This window comes from Paralichthys olivaceus, chromosome 2, assembly GCF_024713975.1.
Source record: "Paralichthys olivaceus isolate ysfri-2021 chromosome 2, ASM2471397v2, whole genome shotgun sequence".
NCBI classification, from domain to species: Eukaryota; Metazoa; Chordata; class Actinopteri; order Pleuronectiformes; family Paralichthyidae; genus Paralichthys; species Paralichthys olivaceus.
In genome coordinates this window covers 6,699,968-6,721,776 of record NC_091094.1, presented here as the reverse complement: position 1 = coordinate 6,721,776, position 21,809 = coordinate 6,699,968, and the positions used below count along the sequence as shown (strand labels likewise).

Here is a 21,809-nt window from a genome sequence, read left to right as displayed (position 1 = left end):
CAGCCACAGGGTAAGCAAAGGTATGATGTCATTCCGCAGTGTGTTTGCTGCATATTTACCTGTTACAGTAGCACAGAGATAGAAAATGTTGTGTCCTTGAAGAGGAATGGGATGCAAAAGATGGGGTGAGGATGTTTGTTCTGTGTAGTTTTTGGAATTGGCTCGGGAAAATGTATTAATCAACAGATAATAATCTAATTCAGGTACAAAAGTGATTTTTAGTCCAATTTTTGAAATTTAATTAATGACTATTAAGGCTTTACATCATCAAGTGTAAAGTATATCAATGGTTTATTGACTCCCTTTGGCACTGGGCACCATCTTAGATTAGCTGATAGTGACCTTCTGGTTGTTCTTATTATTATTACAATGTGGGATAATGTTAATAGAGCCTCTCAGCAGTTCTGGCAGAAACACAATTAGTTTTAAGCTATATGTCCTGCGGAGGATCTCCAGGGAATAGGGTCTGGATTTTCTCTGTGGTTTGCCTTTCACACATGCACAACGCAGTGCAAGGTTCTCTGCACGGTTCACTAGTGACATCAGTCACTTTCTATTTTAAGTTTCTTTCATTTCAGTAAAAGAAAAAACAGGGTTAAAAAGGATTTTTTTATAAAGGTAATAGCTCAGCAACCACCTCTCTGCAGGTTGTATGATGAAGCTGAGAGAAGCATGAGAATAATTCTGATTTGATTTGATCAGCGTTGATGATTGAGTTTATTCAATCCATGTTGAGAATTCAGTATTTAAGATAAATATATAACTCAAATGAATTTAAATCATCTCTCTCTGCCTCCTTTGAGGATTTATTGACCTTATATGACTTTTGATTATTTTTTCAATAGTACCCATGTTATGTATATTTAATATGTTTGTGGAGAATAGACCAAACCGAAAAATGCATGTTGTGTATCAGGCTCGGCTCAGTGTCTTTTTGAGCTCAGAGACACATGAGCAGAACCATAGCATGACACTCTGTTGAAAATCCCTGTCGCAGTAAATGGTTGAAACCCTGACGTGACTCCACTGACTGAAATGCTAATCCTGCCCTCAGCGGTTCCCACTAGAATTGTAGTATTTTTGCTAACAAATTGAAACTATGCCATCGGTGCCACTGGAAGTTGTATGTGTCGGCACCTCCTGCCTTGAGACAGGAATAGATTTGAATAAGGATCAGTGAAAGATAATCACTTTTACCTGGATTCACCTCATTAGCGCGCATCATGCAAAGTGCAGAAGCCCTTTTTTATTCAGAGTTGCCCGCAGGGTCACATTACTGCACTCAAATCAACCACCTAAGGCAAGAAAACTGCTGCAGATGGTGATATATCTGAAACACGAGCAGCCTGATCAAGGGATGTTGATGGACACATCCATATGGAGCCTGGTCGGTGAGGCTGTTGGTTATCCCCATGACCTTTCACCCCAGCTACACCCTTCCTATGGCAGGCTTGACCTTTGCAATGGCCCTGCTGCTGGAATGATCCATTGATGGCATTTATTGTCATGCCCCATTTCCACTCCGCTGTCCATTTGGGGGTGATGGAATAGGATTGGAGTGGTGACCCTGTGCTCTGTGGAGGCTCCTGGGAGTCTGAGTCACCGTTGCATGTTCACTCAGTGTAATGACACACTCTGGCCTTAAGACACTGAGTACTTAACACAGTTATGATGGATTTTTCACTCTGCTCACCAAAGCCATTCCTTATTTCCTGAGCACATACAAAACATTGTTTTCCTCCGTGGTTTTATTGGTCAACCTTTCTTTTCTGTCTCTCTTTGTTTTTCTTGTTTAATATCTCTGTCGCTCGAACTGTGTATCTGTTGTTACACTCTTTTCTTCCCTCGGCCAATCTCCAGTCTTTCTCTCACTGTTTCTCTTTTTTCTTTGTCTCTTTCTGTCGGGCTATCTTGTCATTTTTTCCCAGTGGCTCATCCGATGAAAGAGCTGCACTGATGCTATCTCCTCTCCCAAACCGGACGTGTGTGTGTTTGTGTGTGTGTGTTGAGTGTCAGACAGCATGCTCCTCATAAGACTGACGCCCGCAGGCTAATGTCACAACAGTCAGCTGCATGCTGTATGACTGTGCAGTAAAAAGAGCCCACGGTGCTACCAAGTCAGTCCGGTGCGATCAATCAGTGACCCTTATAGGACCGTGATTCTAATGTATCGCTACAGTATGTAGTTAAAAGGAAACATGATAGACAATGAGCTGAATCAACTTCATGAACCTCTCAGATATAGAGGTCATATTATTTCTAGGGGTTTCGTGTAAAAGGATCCTACAGATGCCTGTTTTCTGCACATCAGTTTGGTAACAAAGATTAACAAGAATGGCCCAACTGTCCCCTTAAATTAAATCAAGCTGCACACACTCATAGATATCAGCCCCCTAAATGTGCCTGATGTTTTTAATCAAGATCCATGAATGATTCCCTGAGAAAGCAGTGAAAATGTAAACAAAACAAACCACATGATAAAAAAACTCCTGGATCTGCCCCTTTGACTAAATCTGTGGAAAAAAAAAAAAGGGTTCTGTCTTGGCCCATTCTTCTACTAAGACTGTTGAAGCTCTGTTCAGTACATAATCCTGATGACAAACAAACCAGCAAACTGACAGGGGTGATAAGAACCCCCATCCACTGACACTATGTCTCGCTCAATGATTTAAACTCAACAAAATGAAACCTCAGTTTGATCCCCAGACTACGCAACATGAGTCCACAGATTAATCAGCTTGATGTTCTGTGAATGAAACTGAAACTGAACATCAAGAATACACCTTTAATGCCTTAAACTCCATGTAATGTAGTTCACCATCTGTCCAGGAGGAATTCACCACAGAGATTCATCATCCGAGGCTGTTTTTGTGTCTTTAATCCATTAACACTAATTAACACCATAATATGCCCAATTAGTGACCTAATTAGCATACCTGGTTAAGTATAATATATCATGATGACTGTGTCGGGACATTATGCAGAGGAACAAAAGTTCAGTGATCATGCAGCTCTGGACTCTCAGGCGAAAATGAAATGATGTAAATGTCCATCCACGGCTACTTGAGTCAAAACTGAAGCACTTGTCATGTCCCTTCAGTTCTGTTGTATTAGTTGGAAGAAACACGACATTATGCAGCTCCAGTGCCTCTAGAGTCCCGGTGGATTTCGATTTGAGTGGCTTTTAGCATTACAAAGCTCTTAAACAGCCACTTCTCTGATTCTGAACGTCATGTCTGTGTACTTGATGTGAAATTTTTACATGTTACATGTATCCAGTACACCGATTCACGTGTACTGCTATAAATCCTTTGCCTCATGACGCGCAAGAAAACACAAAGACTGTAATTATTATTTACTCAGATCTAACTTGTGTTTTTTTTTCTTTTAAAGTTATTTTCAAATTCTATCTGATGTTTTGTGATTTTCTTTTTCCTGGTTCTCTTAAGACACACAACTCTGAAGTCTAACTTAAAGATATAATTTAATTCTTCATTAAAATGCCTACGTCCATCTTAACGACAACTCCCATGATCCCATGCTGCTTCATGATGTCATCAAACTAGGTCTTTTGTTATTGTCTTGATAGAGTGGCCTCTATAGTGGCCAAAGTTACATGTTATACATTTAAGAGTCTTGAGCTGTGTTTTCCTACCTGGAGATATTCCACATTTTCAATTTTAATAAATCCAATTAAAAGATTATAACCAACTAATGGATTTAAACTATTCATTTTGCCTGTGCTGCCAGTGCCCGATCAAGTTTCCTTTTTTTTTTATTCCTTTGTGCAGCACACGTCCAAAGTCTAATAAAAACCCTCAGTAATCCACTGTTGCACGGGGTTATACATCCCTTCATTACAATGAACATGGGTCCTGTAGTTTATTTTCAGTTAGTCCCATATGCTCTGTTCTGCTGCCTCACTGTAGGTACACAACACCAAATCTGCAGCTGGAAATAGGCCACTTTTTTATTTGAGTAATGATCTCAAAAACTGCAGTGCTCAGCTGTTTTAAGAAGCTACTTGATCTATATAAAAATGAACTCATATATTTGGCCTGTGTTTAAAGCTTGTTGTCTTCAATAAGAACAAATGAGCAACAAATAAGGCCGATAATTAGACCAAGAAGAAATGTGTGGTTAGATATCTATCCCAACAACACTTAAACTTACAGATTAGAGGAGCTGGGAATTAACCCACCAAACCATTTCAGTTTAGTGGGTGACCCGCTCTACCACCTGAGCCACAACTGCCAATTTGTCCTCAAAAAGCCTGGCTGCATTTGAGAGATATCAATTTACTGAAAACAACCAGACAGTCCCTGAGTGTTTTTTGATGAAAACAGGTTAAAGGCTGTGATGTGTCTGTTTACTGTCCTCACCTTCTTCAGTCGTCCACTTCTGGTGCCCAGGAAGACCACAGTGTGTCCGTTGTAGATGTAGGAGGTGACGGAGGTCAGCCTGTCCCTGCTCTCGGTGAAGACTGTCTGACCCGACACCAGCTGAGAACCCCCCAGTGGTTGGTTGATATCCAGGCCGCAGAAGTGATCATCGATGGGAACAGGCTGCAGGGAGAGAGCGGGAGGGGTGAAGATGTATGAAGGCAGAGTGTTTTAAAAATCAGGAGAATAGGTGAAAACAAGGAGGGATAGAAAAGGTGAGAGTGAAAGGAAGGAGCAGTGAGGATGGCAGATATAAGGAGGGGAGATGAGGGTAACAAGAGAGGGGGAGGAACATAAGTAGGAGCTAGAAAAATGACTGCGATCACTGTAGACACATGCAAATAGAAGAAGAGAATTCAAACTGACGTTTCGTAAGCTTCACATGCATTAAGTGCACAATCTTCAGGGGTAAAAACGGTTACCTCAAAGGGGTCCGGGCTGCTGCGTTTATCAACAAGCCTCGGAGCAGTCGGATTTTGCGGAGAAGACTAATTGCTGATGGCAAACACCAGAGACGCTGTGTGTTTTGCGGCCGTTTCTGGGAATTTTTTCAAATCGCTTGATCTGACATCATACAAACACGCAGCACAAGAGATGTCAGGTTTTGATTAAGCATAAAAGGGAGCTGCGTGCTAAGCAGTCCTTGTACATCTGCTGAAATGCACCTCAAACCTTTGCTAATTGTCAGTCACTCAGCTGATAAGTCTTACTTTTTAGGGCAGCTAATTTCTCATTTCACTTCCTGCGCTTCCTATGCACATATTTTGCCTCACAGCGCTTTTCCATTCATCAAGTGGCGTTCCTGAGCTTTACTGAATGTGATCGGTAAAGTGATCCCAGCGTAAACAAACCTCACATCTCACCACTGCCATTCTCTTTCTCTTGTTTCTGACCTCCAGTCTTGTTAAAAGAAAACATCTGTGAAATCTGTTTTAACATCTGACTTAGAACTTTTCGGCACAAAAGTCTGCTGAATTTTTTATGTCACATTTAAGATAACCCCTGGAAAAGAGCATCAGAAACTATTATCTACATTTCAGTGCTGAAATAATATCACTTTTAGACTTGGGCAGGCAGTGTTGATATGTTGTTCAGTTGTTCCGAACATTTCTCAACAACTATCTTATATCTTTCAGTCATTGTCTCTAGTGGATTCATCCTTGTGACTTTAGTGAAACACTGACTTTTGCTTTTTTGTCACCATCAGGTTGATCTTTGGTCTTTTGTTGTGGATAAATTATACGCACTGATCTCCGGACATTCTCCTGAAAATCCCAGCGGGGCTATAAAATATAAATCCAAATTTCCTCTGGACATTTTTGGGAACTTTTCCTGCAGGCCCTCCAGTTAAATACAGAAGATTTCCACAGGAAGTTTCACAGCCAGTGGGCATGTTAATGATTGTCTAACTGGCAACAGACACAAAAATTTTGAAAAACAAAAAGAATCCAAATATCCCAGAATAAAAGAGAAGCTTGGACGTAGATGGTGCAGATGAATAATGTCAAGATTCAAGAGCTTTTCAAAATAAGGGCCAATACTGGTGTCCATAGAAAAAAAACACATGATTTCATGAGTGGAATTTATTCGTCATGTCCTGACTTCTGCTGCTCTACCCTGCAGCCAATGTTCCTGTTGTTGTTGTCGTTCTTTATATGTGAAAGGCAAACCTCAGAAAATGTTCATGTCTGAAAATGTCAAAGTTCAGTGATTTTTGTGTTGTGATTTGATATCTGCTACACATCAGCATGTTTGCATTGTCATTGGGGGCATTAGTATTTGGCCTAAAGCTTCACTAGAGCCTGTACACTCTTGTTATTTTGCACTTTCAAACTGAGTCAATCTGAATAATTAATAATTTAACCAAAGAATCCCATCTTAACAAAACTGAAACATAGCTCTTCATTTTCATTTTAGATATAAAGCTGTTCAGTTAACTCCATGCAAGAGTTGATTATTGATTTATCATGTATATCTCTCCTCCCTCAGTTGCCATCATGAATACATTTACATCTTACTTATTTGATGGCATGCTGGAACAAATGTACATGCAGTGGATGTGATGAATATCATTGTTTTCGTGGTGCGCTTTCAACTCGTTTCCATGAAAAGCCGCTCGTTATGCAGAATTATAGCTTTCACAAAGGCGCAGACTTGGACATTTACAAGAAAGCCCTTTTCTCAAGATCAAGAACAGGTCTCAGAGGGCTCGAATACTGCTGACAGGGACAAGAGCACAAGGAAGGAGATGGGGAGAAATGGTGGAGGGGGTCAGTGCCCAAACCCCTGAATGAAATCAAAGCTCCACACTTTTCTGATTAGCATTGTGGAATTAACCTCCTGCAGCTCTTCTGCTCTCATGGGATTCTGAAAACCTGAATGGTGACTTCAGCACAGTGATGGCGCTCTGCCTATCAGCTATTTAGGCTTCAATGCATCGCACAGAGGAGGGGACTCAAAGAGCCAACATTTAGTAAAGCTATTCCAGAGCTGCTCACCACCATGTGGGTTTGTTAGTCTAAACATGTGTGGATGCAAATGTCTACAACTCTGTGACCAGAATTATATTGTGCACAACATGATGTTATGAGCATCGTGCTCTGTCTGTGTTTCTCTCTACCTACCGCCTTGGTGCACTGCACGTCCTTGCCCAGCAGCCAGTGCAGCTCCAGGTTTCCTTCTCCCTGGTAGCAGGACTGCAGCCGCTCCTTGATGCGTGTGTTGATGTCTTGGATGGTGAAGACGCAGAGGGCTGAGTGATCTGGAGGGTCGTGGTATTGTTTCTGTCCCTTGGAGAACACAGCAAAGACCACGTCCTCCTGAGCACTGATGTTGAGCGACCTTGCCAGGACCCTGCCGGGCTTGGTCAGGTAAGCGGCCTGAAGCAGGCGGTACTCCTCGCCTCTGTGTACGCATCCCACAGGAAGTGACACGTAGGAGTGGAACCTTTTGTCACCTTTGCAGAGGCGGATGATACGAGAGGTGTAGAACAGGTCGCCAGGGGAGCTGCCTGCAGGCATCCCGTTCTCTGGAGTCTCCGGCTGGACGGTCATGAAGTAGACAAAGCTGCCGCTAGCAAAGCCATAGATGTAGTATATATCAAAGTGGGGGACGAGTGCCAGTGTGTCAGAGGGGATTTTGATGAGAGATGAAACAAAGTCAGTGTGAAGCTCGTAGTCCAGCATGGCGGAGGACTCTGGGTCACGAGGGAGCTTGCGGCTGGAGATGGTCGGGAAGTAGTCCTGTTTACCTCCAACAGCTGTGCCAATGTACAGAGTTGCATCCTGACCCTGCGAGGGCACGACTACCCCGTACATTGTCCCCGTCTGGTTGTCACTGGACAGGTAGTGTTCTTTCTTATGTGTGGGCTCCACAAGGATAAACAAGTCATCCAGCCTCATCAGCTTGCAAACGCCCTGGTAGAGGCTGCCACAAGCCAGCAGTCGGTTGTGAGAGTAGTCGATGAGCAACAGTTTGTTAACGTTGTCCGTGGAGGCCAAAGGCTCCGAGCAGGGCTGCACAATCAGAGGAGGATAACAAGCTTTGTTGTCATACTCTGGTCCTGTGTCATGGGACACCAGGAGGGTGAGATTAGACGACAGCTTGTAGATTCGGTTTACAGCTCCGATGTACAGAGCTCCAGTGGATTGATGCACAGTCAGGTGGTTCAGCGACCATTCCCTCCTTTCTGATTGAAAGGTATTCAGAGTCTGTCCAACTGTCGTTTTTTGATTTACAGAGATCAGAGTCAATAGCCACAGTGCCATGGGCCACAACATGACCTTTGGAGGACCGTGACCTTTAGTGGGGCCGCAGTAAGTCCATCCTTTATCCAAGCACGTCCCCATTCCCAAAAAAACACAAGGCTCAAACCAGCCCCTGGGAATCGTGTATCAGCAAGGAGCAGGATTAATCTGGAAAAGATGAGCTGAAGTGCGGTGTTGTCCTCCGTAAGTGATCTTCACATCATTCTGAAAGAGGAAAAAGAGACATTTGTTTTAAACTCGAAATATCCTTGATTCTTTTCAGAGTGGAGGTGTTCGTTCAGGGTGTCATTAGACACTTCATAAAAAACCTTGTTTTCCCCTCTATCTCTGCTTAGTCAGAGATGCTTACTTGTCTTTCATGTCTCATCAAAGAAACAAGTAAGCATTTGTTCAAACTGTCTCCTCGTATGTACGAGGCTGAGAGATGGCCCAATATCCCCCTTATCGACAGGGGGGCTCATTATATCTGCCTGTCTGTAAGAGAGAACTAAGTGTGGCCTATTACTTGAACAAAGCAGTGACACATTGTAGCTGTGCTCTCCCTCTGTTTGGGTGGCTAATTAAATGATCCAAATGCATTAATTATGAGTCCATATTTTGGGCTCCCTGTTTTCCTCTCTCCCCTCTGCCTTGTTCGTTTAAATGGTTGAATCCAAGAGGAATTAATCACTCTCCACTGCAGCCGACATTCCTAAATTAATCAGGCTTTTTCCAGGGACGGCAGGGAGTCATTAGAGATTTAGAGCCAGGCAACATCCACGCTCACACTTCCGTGTTTAATTTCATTAACATATTTTATGTAGATATTTCCGGGGGGGCAAACAATGTCCCTCAAATGCATGATGGACTGAAGGATGGATGGGTTAGATGCATGGCAAAGGATGTGCGATGCATTTACAGCTTTTGTGTCCCTTGTCATAACCATTTTGGGATCGATGTTTTCATCTGATGCAAGGTGCTTTACGTTTGGAAAAAGCAAACGTGTTTTTACCTAAAAATAAAGACAGACAACAACAAAAGCTTTGTGTTAAAATGGCTTCACATGCATTCTTACTTCATTGAAGTCCATTAATGGAGTTATAAAACTGCCTGCATAGGAGGACAGACCATAAATTAAGACACCAACATCATCATCCTGTTTGCTTGCTGCTAGAAGCTTCTCCAATCTGCCTCCCAAAGGTTGTTTCTATCTCCCTCTTTGTCCTCTCCATTTCTGTGCCAGACGCTCCTTCACACTCTTTTAATGATATTTAAAAATTAAAGAATAAATAGTATTCCTGTCTGAGTCAAATGTCTTAAAATGTCCTTTATGGATTTGCTGCCAAATGCAAGATGACTTTAGCTCAAAGGCAAGTGGTTTTTGGCCAGAGCGAACATGGGTGTTTTCTCAGCAAGACTTCCTGGTATAAGTAAAGGTTAAATGAAGACAGCCATGTCAGAGCCTAACGCCCGGGTCATGAAGCGGTGGGTGCTCTCCGTTGGCACGCTAACAGGACGTCCGGCTGGGTTGAGTCGGAGCCAGGGATGAAGCGGATGGACTGACACTGAGCCGGCTGGGTCGACTCCAGCTCCACTCCAGCGTCTCCCGTCCATCTGTCCCCACCGCACTCACACTGGGGGAGAAGTCACTTGAGTGTCTCAACCTACTCTGCTCAATTTGGCAGACTCAGTGTGTGAGCAACTCCACCAGTAATTGGCCACAGAAGAGTAATATGTTTCACACACTGTTTCGCTGCTTTTGAATCTGAAATTTGATGTTTTTCTCCATTTTCAACACACAAACACTTCCCCACTCCTACATGAATCAATCTCAGATGCTCTGATTTTCACTATCTGTATCTGTCCCTGCTGTAAATGTTGGATGAAAGCTTAATTTATTTCTTGAATGGACACAGAAAACTCATTTTGCTTTTATTAGTTCTCTGAAAGCTGTTGGATGTAATAGATTCTGTATTTTTGGTGAAATGGTGTCCAGTAAATTCCCCCTGAATCTGCCCTGCAGGCTAATGAGTCCCTGAACCAGTTTCTGTGTCGACGTTGCCACAATTCTCATTCATTTGTCCATGTGGAATATGCAGATGAAAGGGGTATTCAGATATTTCTGAAATGCTTTCAGAGGAAGCAGTGACATCTGAATGCTTTGACAGCTTATGGGTGAACTGAAATATAAATTATTCGCGGTATTCACACGCTTGTTTTTAAATAATGAAATTACTGGTCACCGGAAACCTTTACACTGATGGAGTGCAAACCTTTTTTGACCATGATTTGATGCAGACTGTTCTCGTGTGAAAGGCGATGCTGGAATGGGATGTAAGTCAATAGAGTTGTTTCAAAGTGGGCGTGTTAGAACACAGAAATCTGACTCAATCCTTTGTGCATATTTTTGTGATGCAACAAAAAGAAGCAGAGAAGTGAATTTTCTGTTAATTAAATCAACCCGGCCTGTCGCTACCTCTGCTTTGCAGCATCAAACGGACATTCTTGAAATAACACTACATGTTTCCAGGTGCGGTGCTTTGGTGTAATTTGCATTGTAGTCTCGTCACAACCTGCAGCTGTCCTGTTCCCGGCTACAAAAAATAAATAAGACAGCACTCTTGAGGTGCAACAGCAAATAGCAGAACAAATGATATTTGGGGAGGAAGGCTTGAATGCATGACCTTAAACAACAGACACCAGCAGTGCCACCCAGAGGTTAATTCACTGCTGAGAGTCTCCAGTCGAACCCTCAGAGGAATTACAAAAGACTGGAGAAAAACAAGAAGATGAAATAGGAAGTGCTGGTGGCTAAAGGAGCCGGGCGAACATGCAGGCAAGCGGCAGTAGCCTCGGCGTTTCATTCATTTCTGTTCTGCCGGCTTTGGTCACGTCTAAGGCGTGCAGTCATGCTGCTCAGTGTTTACCCTGGATTATAGAGACAGCTCTTCGCCCTGCACAGTCCTCCCCGCTGAATTCTCCGCCTCGCCACTCAGACACGCTCCAGCCAAGACATGACTCATTCACACTCGCGCACAGGAACACGGTTTGCTGGGGCCTCTGGGGACACCAATCACAATCGCAACGCACAGACAAGGGAGAAGCCCGCCTCTTGTGCTGCACAGACTCGACCCCTTGACCCGGATCACGATCAGTGGAACCAAATCCATCCCATGGGTTCAGCTGTTATTGGGGTGAAATGCTGTCAGAGCGTCTGCAGTGCCCAGTTAGGCATGATTCATGGGACAGAAGCTTTTCTTTTTTTTTTTTTTACATCTCTGTTTTGTTTGACCCATCTGTCATCAGAGATTAACTGAAATGTACAAATGGGGATATTTCTATTTTAAACTGTCCATGCATCCCTGTCACTGTTTACTCAAATTTGATTGTACGAAGCTCTGCAAAAAAAAATCTTTACCGTAAATTTACAAATAATTAAAAAAGTTAAAGGCACAGTGCGTAGAATTTTGTGATATCTAGTGAAATGAAATTGCATGTTGCAGCTGAACACCCCTCACCTCACCCTCCCCTTCCAAACATGAAAAAGAACCTGTGGTAGCTTCAGTTGTCATAAAAACTCAAAAGGTGTTTAGTTTGTTCAGTCTGGACTAATGTAAAAAACATGGTGGCCTCCGTAGAGAGGCTCCCCTCGATGTAAATATAAAGTATTTAAATATAAAGAACCTTTACTACAATGAACTAGTGAAAACATCATGAAGATTATTCTACATTAAATTTCTACCAATAGATCCCTTTCACCTTAATCTTACACACTGGAGCTTTTCTGTAATTACATTTTCAAACAGCACAAAATAAACCCGTAAAAGAGAGACACATTTAGCACAAACATCACAGATCACAAGTGTTCAACTTCAACTTGTTTGCGTTTTGGATTATCGATTTGTGTGTGAGTTTGGGAGTTGTGTCAGCAGATAGCACTATGATCTTTCTAAAGGTCAGAAGAAACGTCTCTGTTCTCACACTTAGTCAACAATTGGAGTCATTGTCGTCCACATCAGAGGTGATACAAAACTGTTGATTTTTTTTTGTGGCCTAGATTTATAAGGCCACAAAAAAAGTAATAACACTGTTGGACCATGGGGTTGGAAAAGGGAAGTTCGACAATCATAACAGCATCTGTCCTCATAATTACAGGCAGAGACAAGTGTTTAACACAGATCTGCTAATGGAAGTTAGTGAAGTTCCTTCTTGGGGGGTGATTTCAGATTCATTGAGGATTTGGCTGCAGCACTTCTTCTCGCTCTCCTGCACATTTTTATTTGCACTTACAGTGTGTAAACTCCCAGGGCCTGATGGGATACTTTTGTCTGGGGGGGTTTCTGCAAATCTACATGGACGAGTCAATGTGGGGGGAGGGCCAGCATTGTAGGCATTACAGATGAATGAGCTTGGAGGGCGCCAGCCGCAACAGAACTTGACTTCCAAATGAATAAATGAAGGCAATTAGTAGAACTGTTTACAATGTTGTGGAGACAGAAGTAGGTCAAACGTGGCAGAGACAGGCAGGAGGAGGGAGCCGGCGAGCCAGAGCCAGGGGCTGTCACTGGTACCTACAGTGATGAGTCGGGGAATTAGGACATGAAAATGCCGTCTTTATTAACAATGACTTTTAAGTGAATGTCATATTCAATCTCAAGGGAGTGGTGTGGGGTTTATTAGAATAAGCTGTATTTTGTAATCAGTCCACCGTGTTTTATCTGTGGCTGCGTTGTGGAGGGGCAGCCCAGGGCGAGAGGCCCCGCCTCCTACGGCCCCCGTTAAAGAAAAAACACAAACGCGGGCCTCTGAGGGCAGAATGTGTAGCGTGGCTGCTCATTCTGCACATACCCACAGGATATCAGTGAAGTTCTGTGACAGTTGGCCTGTGGCTAATTTTCATCATTATGTTCTACAATGTAAATTCAAACAGCAGCGCATCCTCTGGACATTTCTCTCTGTCAGGCAGAAACAATCTTACACCCAGTATTTAGATAAATGACTGTTCTTTCATATGAGTTTTCACTAGAAACCAAAGTAAATTACTGTTATTCATTTTGCTTTATCGTACGTTCCTCTGGAATGGTCCATGTGTGTGTCAGCATGGTTTCATATTAACAGAAACAAACTGTAATTGCTTTTTTTTTTTTCCATTCTTGTTGTTTGGTTTATTGGTAGATAGTGCAGATATTGCAGCCTTTAGGACTCTCCAGCCAGCCACTAATTTTGATGGTGGCCATCTGCAGGGAACAGTAAAGCGGCACTATGTCATCGCAGCACACGCTGCTCCTAATAACTGCAGGATACTGAGAGGGACCTGGACAGAGGCAAATGTGACATAGGGGACCAATTCCAACACATCGCCACAACACAGCCAGCAGCCTCCTCTGCAGTGCATGCCATTATCCCAGGGCATATGCATTATACATGCAGATACAGTACCATATATCTGAAATTGCTGTTAAGAGCAGGGACCAGATGAAGGGCACTGCTGCCACAGTCAGATTTAACCATGCATGCCTTTCTCCTCCCATCCCTCTCCACTGCTCTGTCTCCTCGTCCATAAATCTCATTGTCGTTCTTCCCTGCTTAATGGTGACCTCAAGCAGGCTCCCCTCAACTGCAGAGGCCCTCATGTTGCATATATGATGAGCACAGAGGGGGAGAGTCAATGTGACCCCCAGCACCGTGATGAAAACCCATGCAGCTCGAGTGCAATAGAGGGTCTTCTATAATTCAGCAGCCGCAGAAGAAGTGCGAGCTGCGTTTTCTATGGATCCACACAGAATGTGCGTTAGAACGGCGCTGCAGCGGCCGCCCGGCGCTCCTCGTCCTTAACTTAAATGTGAAAAGAAGAACAAGGTATAAATAGAGGAGCCCAACTGTGGCTCAGATTGATCTGTGGACAGTGAAAAGACACTGAAAAGAATAGAGAATTAGGGTGGTGAAATGTGAGTGCTCATCTCAAGCCTTGGGACGAACAAAAAACACCTCTCCAGTTGTGTTTTTTTGTACCAAGGAGCATTCTCTCCGCCGACTAACAGTCCGCTATTCAGTCTCTATGGCTGTACTTTCACTGTGTACTGCCATCTTCTGAGTGTCTGTCTTTTTTTTTCATCTGAGCTGACATAGCTCTTTCTGTAGAAGAAAGCTATATTTCTGCTCACACTGATTCACTTACAGATGTGCAGGGCTGTATTGCTTTTGCATGCATAAATCATGGGGCAACGACAGAGAAAATACATTGCATTTGGCACTATAGACCATAGATCCAAGCAAGTGTATGGATGAGAGAAAGAATCAAACACAGTGATGTAGAGCCTCCATGTGAAGCTGTAAAGCACATATGTCCGTATTTCCCACACCACTGCACACAGAAATCAAAGAACCTGCTCCAAAGAAGCATGTTCTCGACAAACTCCCTCTTTGCCCATATGGCTTCATAGGATGGAGGATGCCAAGGTTGGAGGTAGCTGGCACGAATAATTACGATCAAAGAAATTATGGTGCAAAAGGAACAGCTGCTACATCCACTGCTGACAAATCACTGTGAGCAAGAGGAGACGCCGATTGACAACGAGCGAGGGGGAGAGAAACAGGAAAGAGGAGGAGAAACGACGCATGTTCTACGATACAACAACTTTCCCTCTAAGTATCTGCGACTCCAAAACTCATTTAACATTTAATCCGCAGTGCAGATAAAGCCTTTGGTGGCCATTCACCCAAAAGCTGTGCAAATACAAGCATCTGCCCAGATTATTTCCGTCTGCCTCCACGTTCGGCCCAGAGTGTCCCTAATTTTAACCCACACTCTGAAACTTTCTCTCACTGTTATTTTCTGTAAATGTATAGAAATTTCCACAAAGCTCAGAAATAGAAATAGCCTGGTTAAAAAGAACAGTACCCCTGTGGGCCAGAGGTCTACCAGGACTGCAAACACAGGTGAATTTCTTCAAATAGAAATTCACTGGAAGGCAAATGGGAACCAGTTTTTTTTTTAAACAAAATGTCCTTCGGGTTTAAGATATAGTGGGAATAAAGTAAAGCATCTACAGGGAATGGAACTCGATCCTCAAATTAAAATTGAATTCTCCAAACTCTATTAAATACAGTCCCAGGTGGTTTGTGGCTGCCAAGGGCGGAACACGTCGGCAGTATCAGATGTAGTCCAGGTGCTGTGGGCTGGAGGTAGAACCTGATGGGGACTGTTTTGCACTAAGCAACCACATTAGGGGCGAACTGATGGCTTATATTTGTAAGACCGGCCTGTGAGCAACTTGTTCTGCAGCTTGCTGAGTTGTTTCCACTTTGTGAAAATGTATATGTTTGGTCATTATAACTTCCAGGTAATGAAGGCAGGGGGATGGATTCCACATTTTTCATCTGTTCAGTTGTTTGGTGGGTGGTGGACAAAGACAGGAGTACAGGGCTCCGATATTTTCTGTGTACCGCGGCTACCGCCACAAGTCTGTAGTTAAAAAAACACCACAAAATATATTTGGAGCCATGGATCGTCACAGTAAAGAGCCTCTCGGCAGCATTTTTTAATGGACAGTATTTGCTACACTCTCTGTAGTGCAAAGTCATAAGGGAAAAGCAATTATAAAGATTTCTCTTATCTATTAAATTGAATTTGCATAAACCCAGCATTCTTTAAAAAGCCTCTGTGCATTTTGGGGAGTTAAAAGTCTTAATGGCAGAATAGGGTGTTTTGTGAGGGAACTACTGATGTTATTATCTACTGAAGATTCCACCTTCTTCACCTGCTCACCTGCCATGAACAAAACAAGAATCTTTCACCTCCCATGGATGAAAATCTGTTTGAGTGAGAGGCGTTTGCTGAAATTGAGGGAAAGACTTTTTAAGTGATGAGACAGATTTACCCTCACTCCACCACATGAACAATGATTTCCATCCATGTTTTATATCACATGACCAATATTTTCATTTATTTTCACAAATAAAGATGGACGATGCGTCACCACTTCCTCCCACTATCCAGAAATTAAGCTAACATACCCCTGATACTTACACTGCCATCTTGCACATTTACAATCGAGGGATGGAGCCCTGGTAACAAGGTCTCATCGACATAAGTGTTGGACCAATCACTTGAACATACATACGTTTAAGAACGACCTAAAATGACAGAGACCAGGGTTCGAATTACAGGGGAGCTAAGGGGAGTTCGGCTCCCCTGAACAGGACACAGGCTCTAAACACTTTTGTGTCACAGTTTATATTTTATTTAACGTATGTTATGGTTCCTGAAAATTATGTCAATTTTGTGTATTCCACTTTCAGAACATCTGTCGCCACTAATTAACACAATTCTGTGTCTTTTCCTGCTGTGGTCGTCCATGCGTGGCAGCGCTGACCTCAAATCACCAGGTTTACGCTGGCGCCTGAGTTGTTGCACGACAGTGTTTTTATTCAGAATTCTGGGCGGTTTATGGATAAGTCAGAATGTCAAAGCGGAAAAAAGATCCAAGCGTCGGACAATCTGGATTCACTAAACAAACAAAGTCAACAATAAGTGATGACAACAGTGCAACGCCTACATCTAGCCCAGCTCGGCTTGTTATTTTGGCCCATGTCCCATCCACTAACATGCAGGGTTTCCAACTGGGTGGCTGACGAGAGGATTTGAGTTCACTTTTAGGAAGTTGTCATGTCGTTTTTGATTTTCTTATAAAAAGGTCCAGTGAAAATTAAGAGAAACGTGACGAGTCAAGCTCTGAAAACACTGAAACTTTCATTTCCCAAGGTTCAACTTAATAGCATCTGCTTGTAAGACCCCCGCTGCCTTATAACAAGCAGTGTTATAAATCACATCCCCCAAGTTTACAAAACGCTTTCCCCAAATCCCGATGGCATCATCTGGGCTTTTTTCTCAAGCCTCCCCCAGAACCACAGACGACATTTTACATCTGCTCTCATGAGCTGAGTCGTGCTGTTCATGATGAGAAAACTGGTCTTCATGTATAAATCCACTTTAGAGCCTCTTTGAGAAAATATGCAAGTTCTGCAAACTTAAATATGATGTGTCAATACTTTCCCAAGAAAAAAAAAAACTTCATGTGACGTCCCTCTACTTTGTCAGCTTTTCTTTATGACCATATGCCGTCTGCCCGAAGAAAGTCAAGTAAAACGCACACATCAGCAAAGTTATCGCACTGTTTGTATCAACGTCGGTGTGACAATCTGGAGGCGATGCACCATATTGCAAGACCGCCATCACTGCATGCTGAGCGCTGCCAAAGCTGCCATCTGCTAGGTGAGCTGCACGCTTTCCACTTGTACCTCTCCTCCCTGTCACTTCTTTCCTCCACCGCCACCTCTCTCTCTCTGTCTCTCTCTTCCTGTCTGCTCCTTCATTCCTGTCTTGTCTTTATTAGTCTCTCTCACTCCCGCCTCCTTTCCATTTCCACCTCTTACTCTCTATTCCACCTCTGCAGCGTCCCTGTTCTCCACCTTCCTCTATACCTGCACGTCCACCTCCCTCCAGGCCTGGATCGCATGCTGAAACAAGCCGAAGTGTGAAGATTGAAAGAGGGATGCAGGGGGAGATGAGATGGGAGAAAAGCATATCAGCAGTGATTGATGATCCCCAGTATTTTGTTCTCTCTTTGTTTCTTCCTCTCTTGTCAGTTTCATTTCACGTTTGTTGTCTCTTTTCCTTCTCTCTATTGAATTTAATGAAAACACTCAGATGCAAAGACAAACTAAATGCTCACACATACGGTACAACAAGCACATGTGTATGAAGGCACAGACGTACAGTAGAGGCACACACGCAAACAAGTGCACGCACACAAAACACACACACTGGGGGCTCTCCTCCTCCTTCCTCCTCGGGCTGTAGCATCTGAACAGTCGTGTTTAATCAGCGTCTCCGTGGGCAGCCGGGGTAGCGGCTGGGGGGAAGGGGGTGGCGGTTGGAGGTGGGGGGTCTCGGGTTATGGGTAGTAGCAGAGAGCTGCTGTGCACTCACACACCGTGTAATTGTGTTACATACACTAATTCGCCTGTTGTACTATCACAGCAACCGTGAGCTGCCCCGGCCCCTGACCCACATCCTGCTCTCTGATATTCAAATGACTCCAGAATCAACGTCTGATTGATCATTTCAATCAAAAGCTGTTTTTTGTAATGTTGTGTTCCTGATTCCCTTCTCTTTCTTATATATATATATATATATATATATATATATATATATATATATATGTGTGTTCACATACAAACAGTACAGCCCATTAATCTCTGTGAAAGTCTGAGATAGCACTTAAATCATGGTGTGAAAATGTGCCTGAAAATGACAGAGACAGATGTTCTGAATTATTTCACCTACACTGGTTTGGCATCGCCTCGAGGATCAAAATTCTCCAAAATAATGCGCAAATAAACTTGCAATCCCTCTACATTCAAAATAATCTGAAGAAAGGGGAGTAAAAATATTACATGCAGCAAATATGAATCAATTAGAAATCAACAGAAGCCTGTTTATAATTGATCTTTTTTTCCTCAATCCAAACTCATCCACTCTGGGTTTGTCTGCTTGTTTTTGATATTTGCTTCTGAAATTTAAGTCGCCACCCAAGGACGGATGGATTTTGTCTTGTTTCCTTCAAAGCCTTGAAAAGCAGCATTGAAAAACCTTATGCACAACTTTTTCTTTTAAATTAAAGTTATGGATGATCCACAGACTTCAGATTTCATTATACTGATTGCCTTTAGAGCAGTTCCAGTGGAAAGTGACCACAGCTCGGTCTGTGGATTATCCTGATGAAGCAGGAGATTGTTACGGAAAACACATGAGGTTTTTTTTTTTTTTATTGTCATCCAAACAGGTTATATCGTATTTGTGTGGCACCGCAAGTAACAGAGACGGATATCTTAAAAGCCTTAGCATGAAAGATCAAAATCATCTGAAAATCCACAAACCACAAGGACTAAGATGGAACATATGACTTTTTGTCATTTGGATGAAGTGACTCTTTAAGAGCTGATCTACTTCAGGATCTGGTGTGGTTAACCCTCAGCTGCAGTACTAACAGAAAACCATCACATGAACAGAAACCATCACAGCCCGGACCTCAGTTTCATTTACAGTCAAATCAGCTTCAAAAAAGAGGCTGAATTAATGTGGAGATTCATTTAAATTCTATAATTAGCAGGCAAGTGGTAAAGTGCTGGAGCGCATGACTGGCATGGACACGAACAGAGAGAAGCCAGTCTATCTCTGTTAGAGGCTTTACCCACTCTGGAGGGGCCAGGAGAATAAAAGCTCTTCCAACTGGCCGGCCAGATAAGCCAGAGCATACAGAGAGGAGAGGGCTTCATCTGGTCTGCATGAGGGGTGAGGGGGAGAGAGAGTCCTGCAAACAGCCCTCCACCACCCTGTCTCCAGACCGGAGCTCGAACAAAGATTCACTCTGTCAGCAGCATTGTTGCAGCTGGCATTGGTACAACATGTGAGTGTGTGTTTGCTTTAGTTTCTCCATCTGGGTGCTCCTGCCCAGTCTTATCAGGGTCCCAGTGGCTCCTGCTCTGCCAAGCTGAGCTTCAGCTGCAGGAGGCAGCAGCAGCAGCAGCAGCACCAGAGGACAGACTCTCTCCAGGCTCAGTACTTCACTCTGCTATTCTCCAGGTGGCTAGTTATCTGGTTGCTGCCACACAGAAAACCACACATGTGTACAGACTCCTGCAGAAATCTGCACATGCAGGCGAGTGGATTTATCCCACTGATGATGAATTGATTTGTAGCACACCTACAGAGCAGCTTCTGCCCGTGGATCAGATTGGCACTGGAGCTGAGGCGTTTTTACAACCGCTCTCTCTCCAGCAGCATGCACACATCTGCAACAACCTGCAGATGTGTGCAGATAAAATAACAACACAAAAACACTGCGTCTTCCCGAGGGCACAATGCCACCGGCGTTGCGTCCACGGTGCGTAAAGTCTCATCCAACTTTACGCTTCTGCTGCACGCTGCCTCTCAGGCGGATGCTGCTGCCTGGCCACTGCTGTAAAATGATAGTGTGCTCACCTTGAAATGAGAGGAGACTCATTCAGGAGTAGAGACAGGAGATCCCGGGATTTTTTTCCTGCGGTGTTGGAAGGTCCCGTGCGTTTCGGTCGGTCAGTCAGCGGATGTGTGCGGACCTGATGCCAGATGCAGAGAGATAAACTGCCGCTTAATTCATCTCCATGGGCGCTGCAGCCCGTAAAGTCACCCGGACAGCAGTGAGCATCTCCCCCGTCAGCCGCTGAGAAGGAGACGGTGTCAAGTGACCCTCCCGCCTCGTTCAGGGATTGATCATCTTTCTGCAACTAGCTGCCACATAACCTCCCTCCCTCCCTCCTTCTTTCTCTCTCTCTCCCTTCCTCTCTCTCTCGCTCACTGTGTGTGTGTGTGGGTGTGTGTGTGTGTGTGTAGATGCCGGTGCTACACATGAAGTCACCCATCAGTTCACTTGCACCTCACGTAGCAGTGTGTGCGCGCTTTCAGACCCAACCTACATCCATCGCGTCATCCCCTTTGGCACAACTTGCGCGCATTGCAATTTATTCTATGGGTCTTTTTAAGGAATGAAGTGTTTGTAGATGTTATACAATGAGGGAAATATATATGAATAATAAATGCAAAATAGCTAATACAGTCACAACAGAAATATTCTGCACTTTAAAATGAATATATATATATATATATATATATATGCAAAGAAATGGGACGTGGTCTGTTTGTGTTATCAGCAGCACACAGGATGAAGGTGATGTCAGTGTCAGAAACAGACCTATTTGTCAAATTGATCGTTATCGTCATATGTTGATGTGTTGACTGGCCTCCACATGTGCAAATGGTTCATATTTATGTGAAATGTGGTTTGTAAAATGTTTTGGAGCTTGATTATGTTCCTTCGGTCAGTCAGCAAGTAAATAACAACACCAGACCCCCCTCTGACAATAAATTCATGAATGTATGATTTCCAGTCAGAGGTCGAGATAAATGCAAAAAGCTGAATGCAGATGTTTCTTTTGAAATACTGCCATCTATGGGCGGAATCATGCAACCACACACTGAAGCGGTTGATCAGAGACAGTCTTGTCAAGTGAAGGATAAAATGTGATTCTGACGGAGATGTAGGAAGTTGTGTTGTATCATTGTCTTCAAACGAACATGTACAGGCTACACACAGTCAATAATGTGAAACTCACTAAGACCACAGAAACTGCTGATATTGTTGAATGCCACTTCTACAACACTTATGACAGTCTTCTGGGTGTTGATGTGTGTGGATGGGGGGGGGGGGTACACATGGGGTCTATCGCCCAGCTGTCTGCTCCTCATTATCTGCTGTTTGGTGATTTCAGAGATGAGTTGATGTCAGACCGTCCTACCTGTTCGAGCCGAGCAGCTCTGGGTGGCCGGCGGACTCCCTCAGGGCTGACCAGATGGCAGCTACCCATCACTGGCCCTGTGTCAGGTGCCGTTGTCATGAATCCCCCTGTCAAACACAAACACTTAGCATAAGCCTGCAGACACACAAACAAATACTGAGGCTGTGAACATGCACATTAACGGTGCTGGAAATGGGTTTTCAGATGTGAGAGCTGGAGGGAA

General features: G+C 43.6%; 1 protein-coding gene across 1 annotated transcript in view; it reads right to left on the bottom strand.

The window, feature by feature from the left end:
• The window catches only part of LOC109635541 (plexin-A2), a 72,990-nt gene extending 52,403 nt beyond the window's left edge, over nucleotides 1-20,587 (bottom strand). Inside the window, exons 1-3 of the mRNA XM_020096800.2 lie at nucleotides 20,235-20,587; nucleotides 7,067-8,413; nucleotides 4,383-4,565 (exon numbers count right to left, since the gene is read on the bottom strand). Of these exons, the coding sequence (XP_019952359.2) occupies nucleotides 4,383-4,565; nucleotides 7,067-8,290 (1,407 nt within the window). The 5' untranslated portion in view covers nucleotides 8,291-8,413; nucleotides 20,235-20,587. The remainder of the gene's footprint in view (nucleotides 1-4,382; nucleotides 4,566-7,066; nucleotides 8,414-20,234) is intronic.
• Between the last annotated feature and the right edge of the window lie 1,222 nt (nucleotides 20,588-21,809).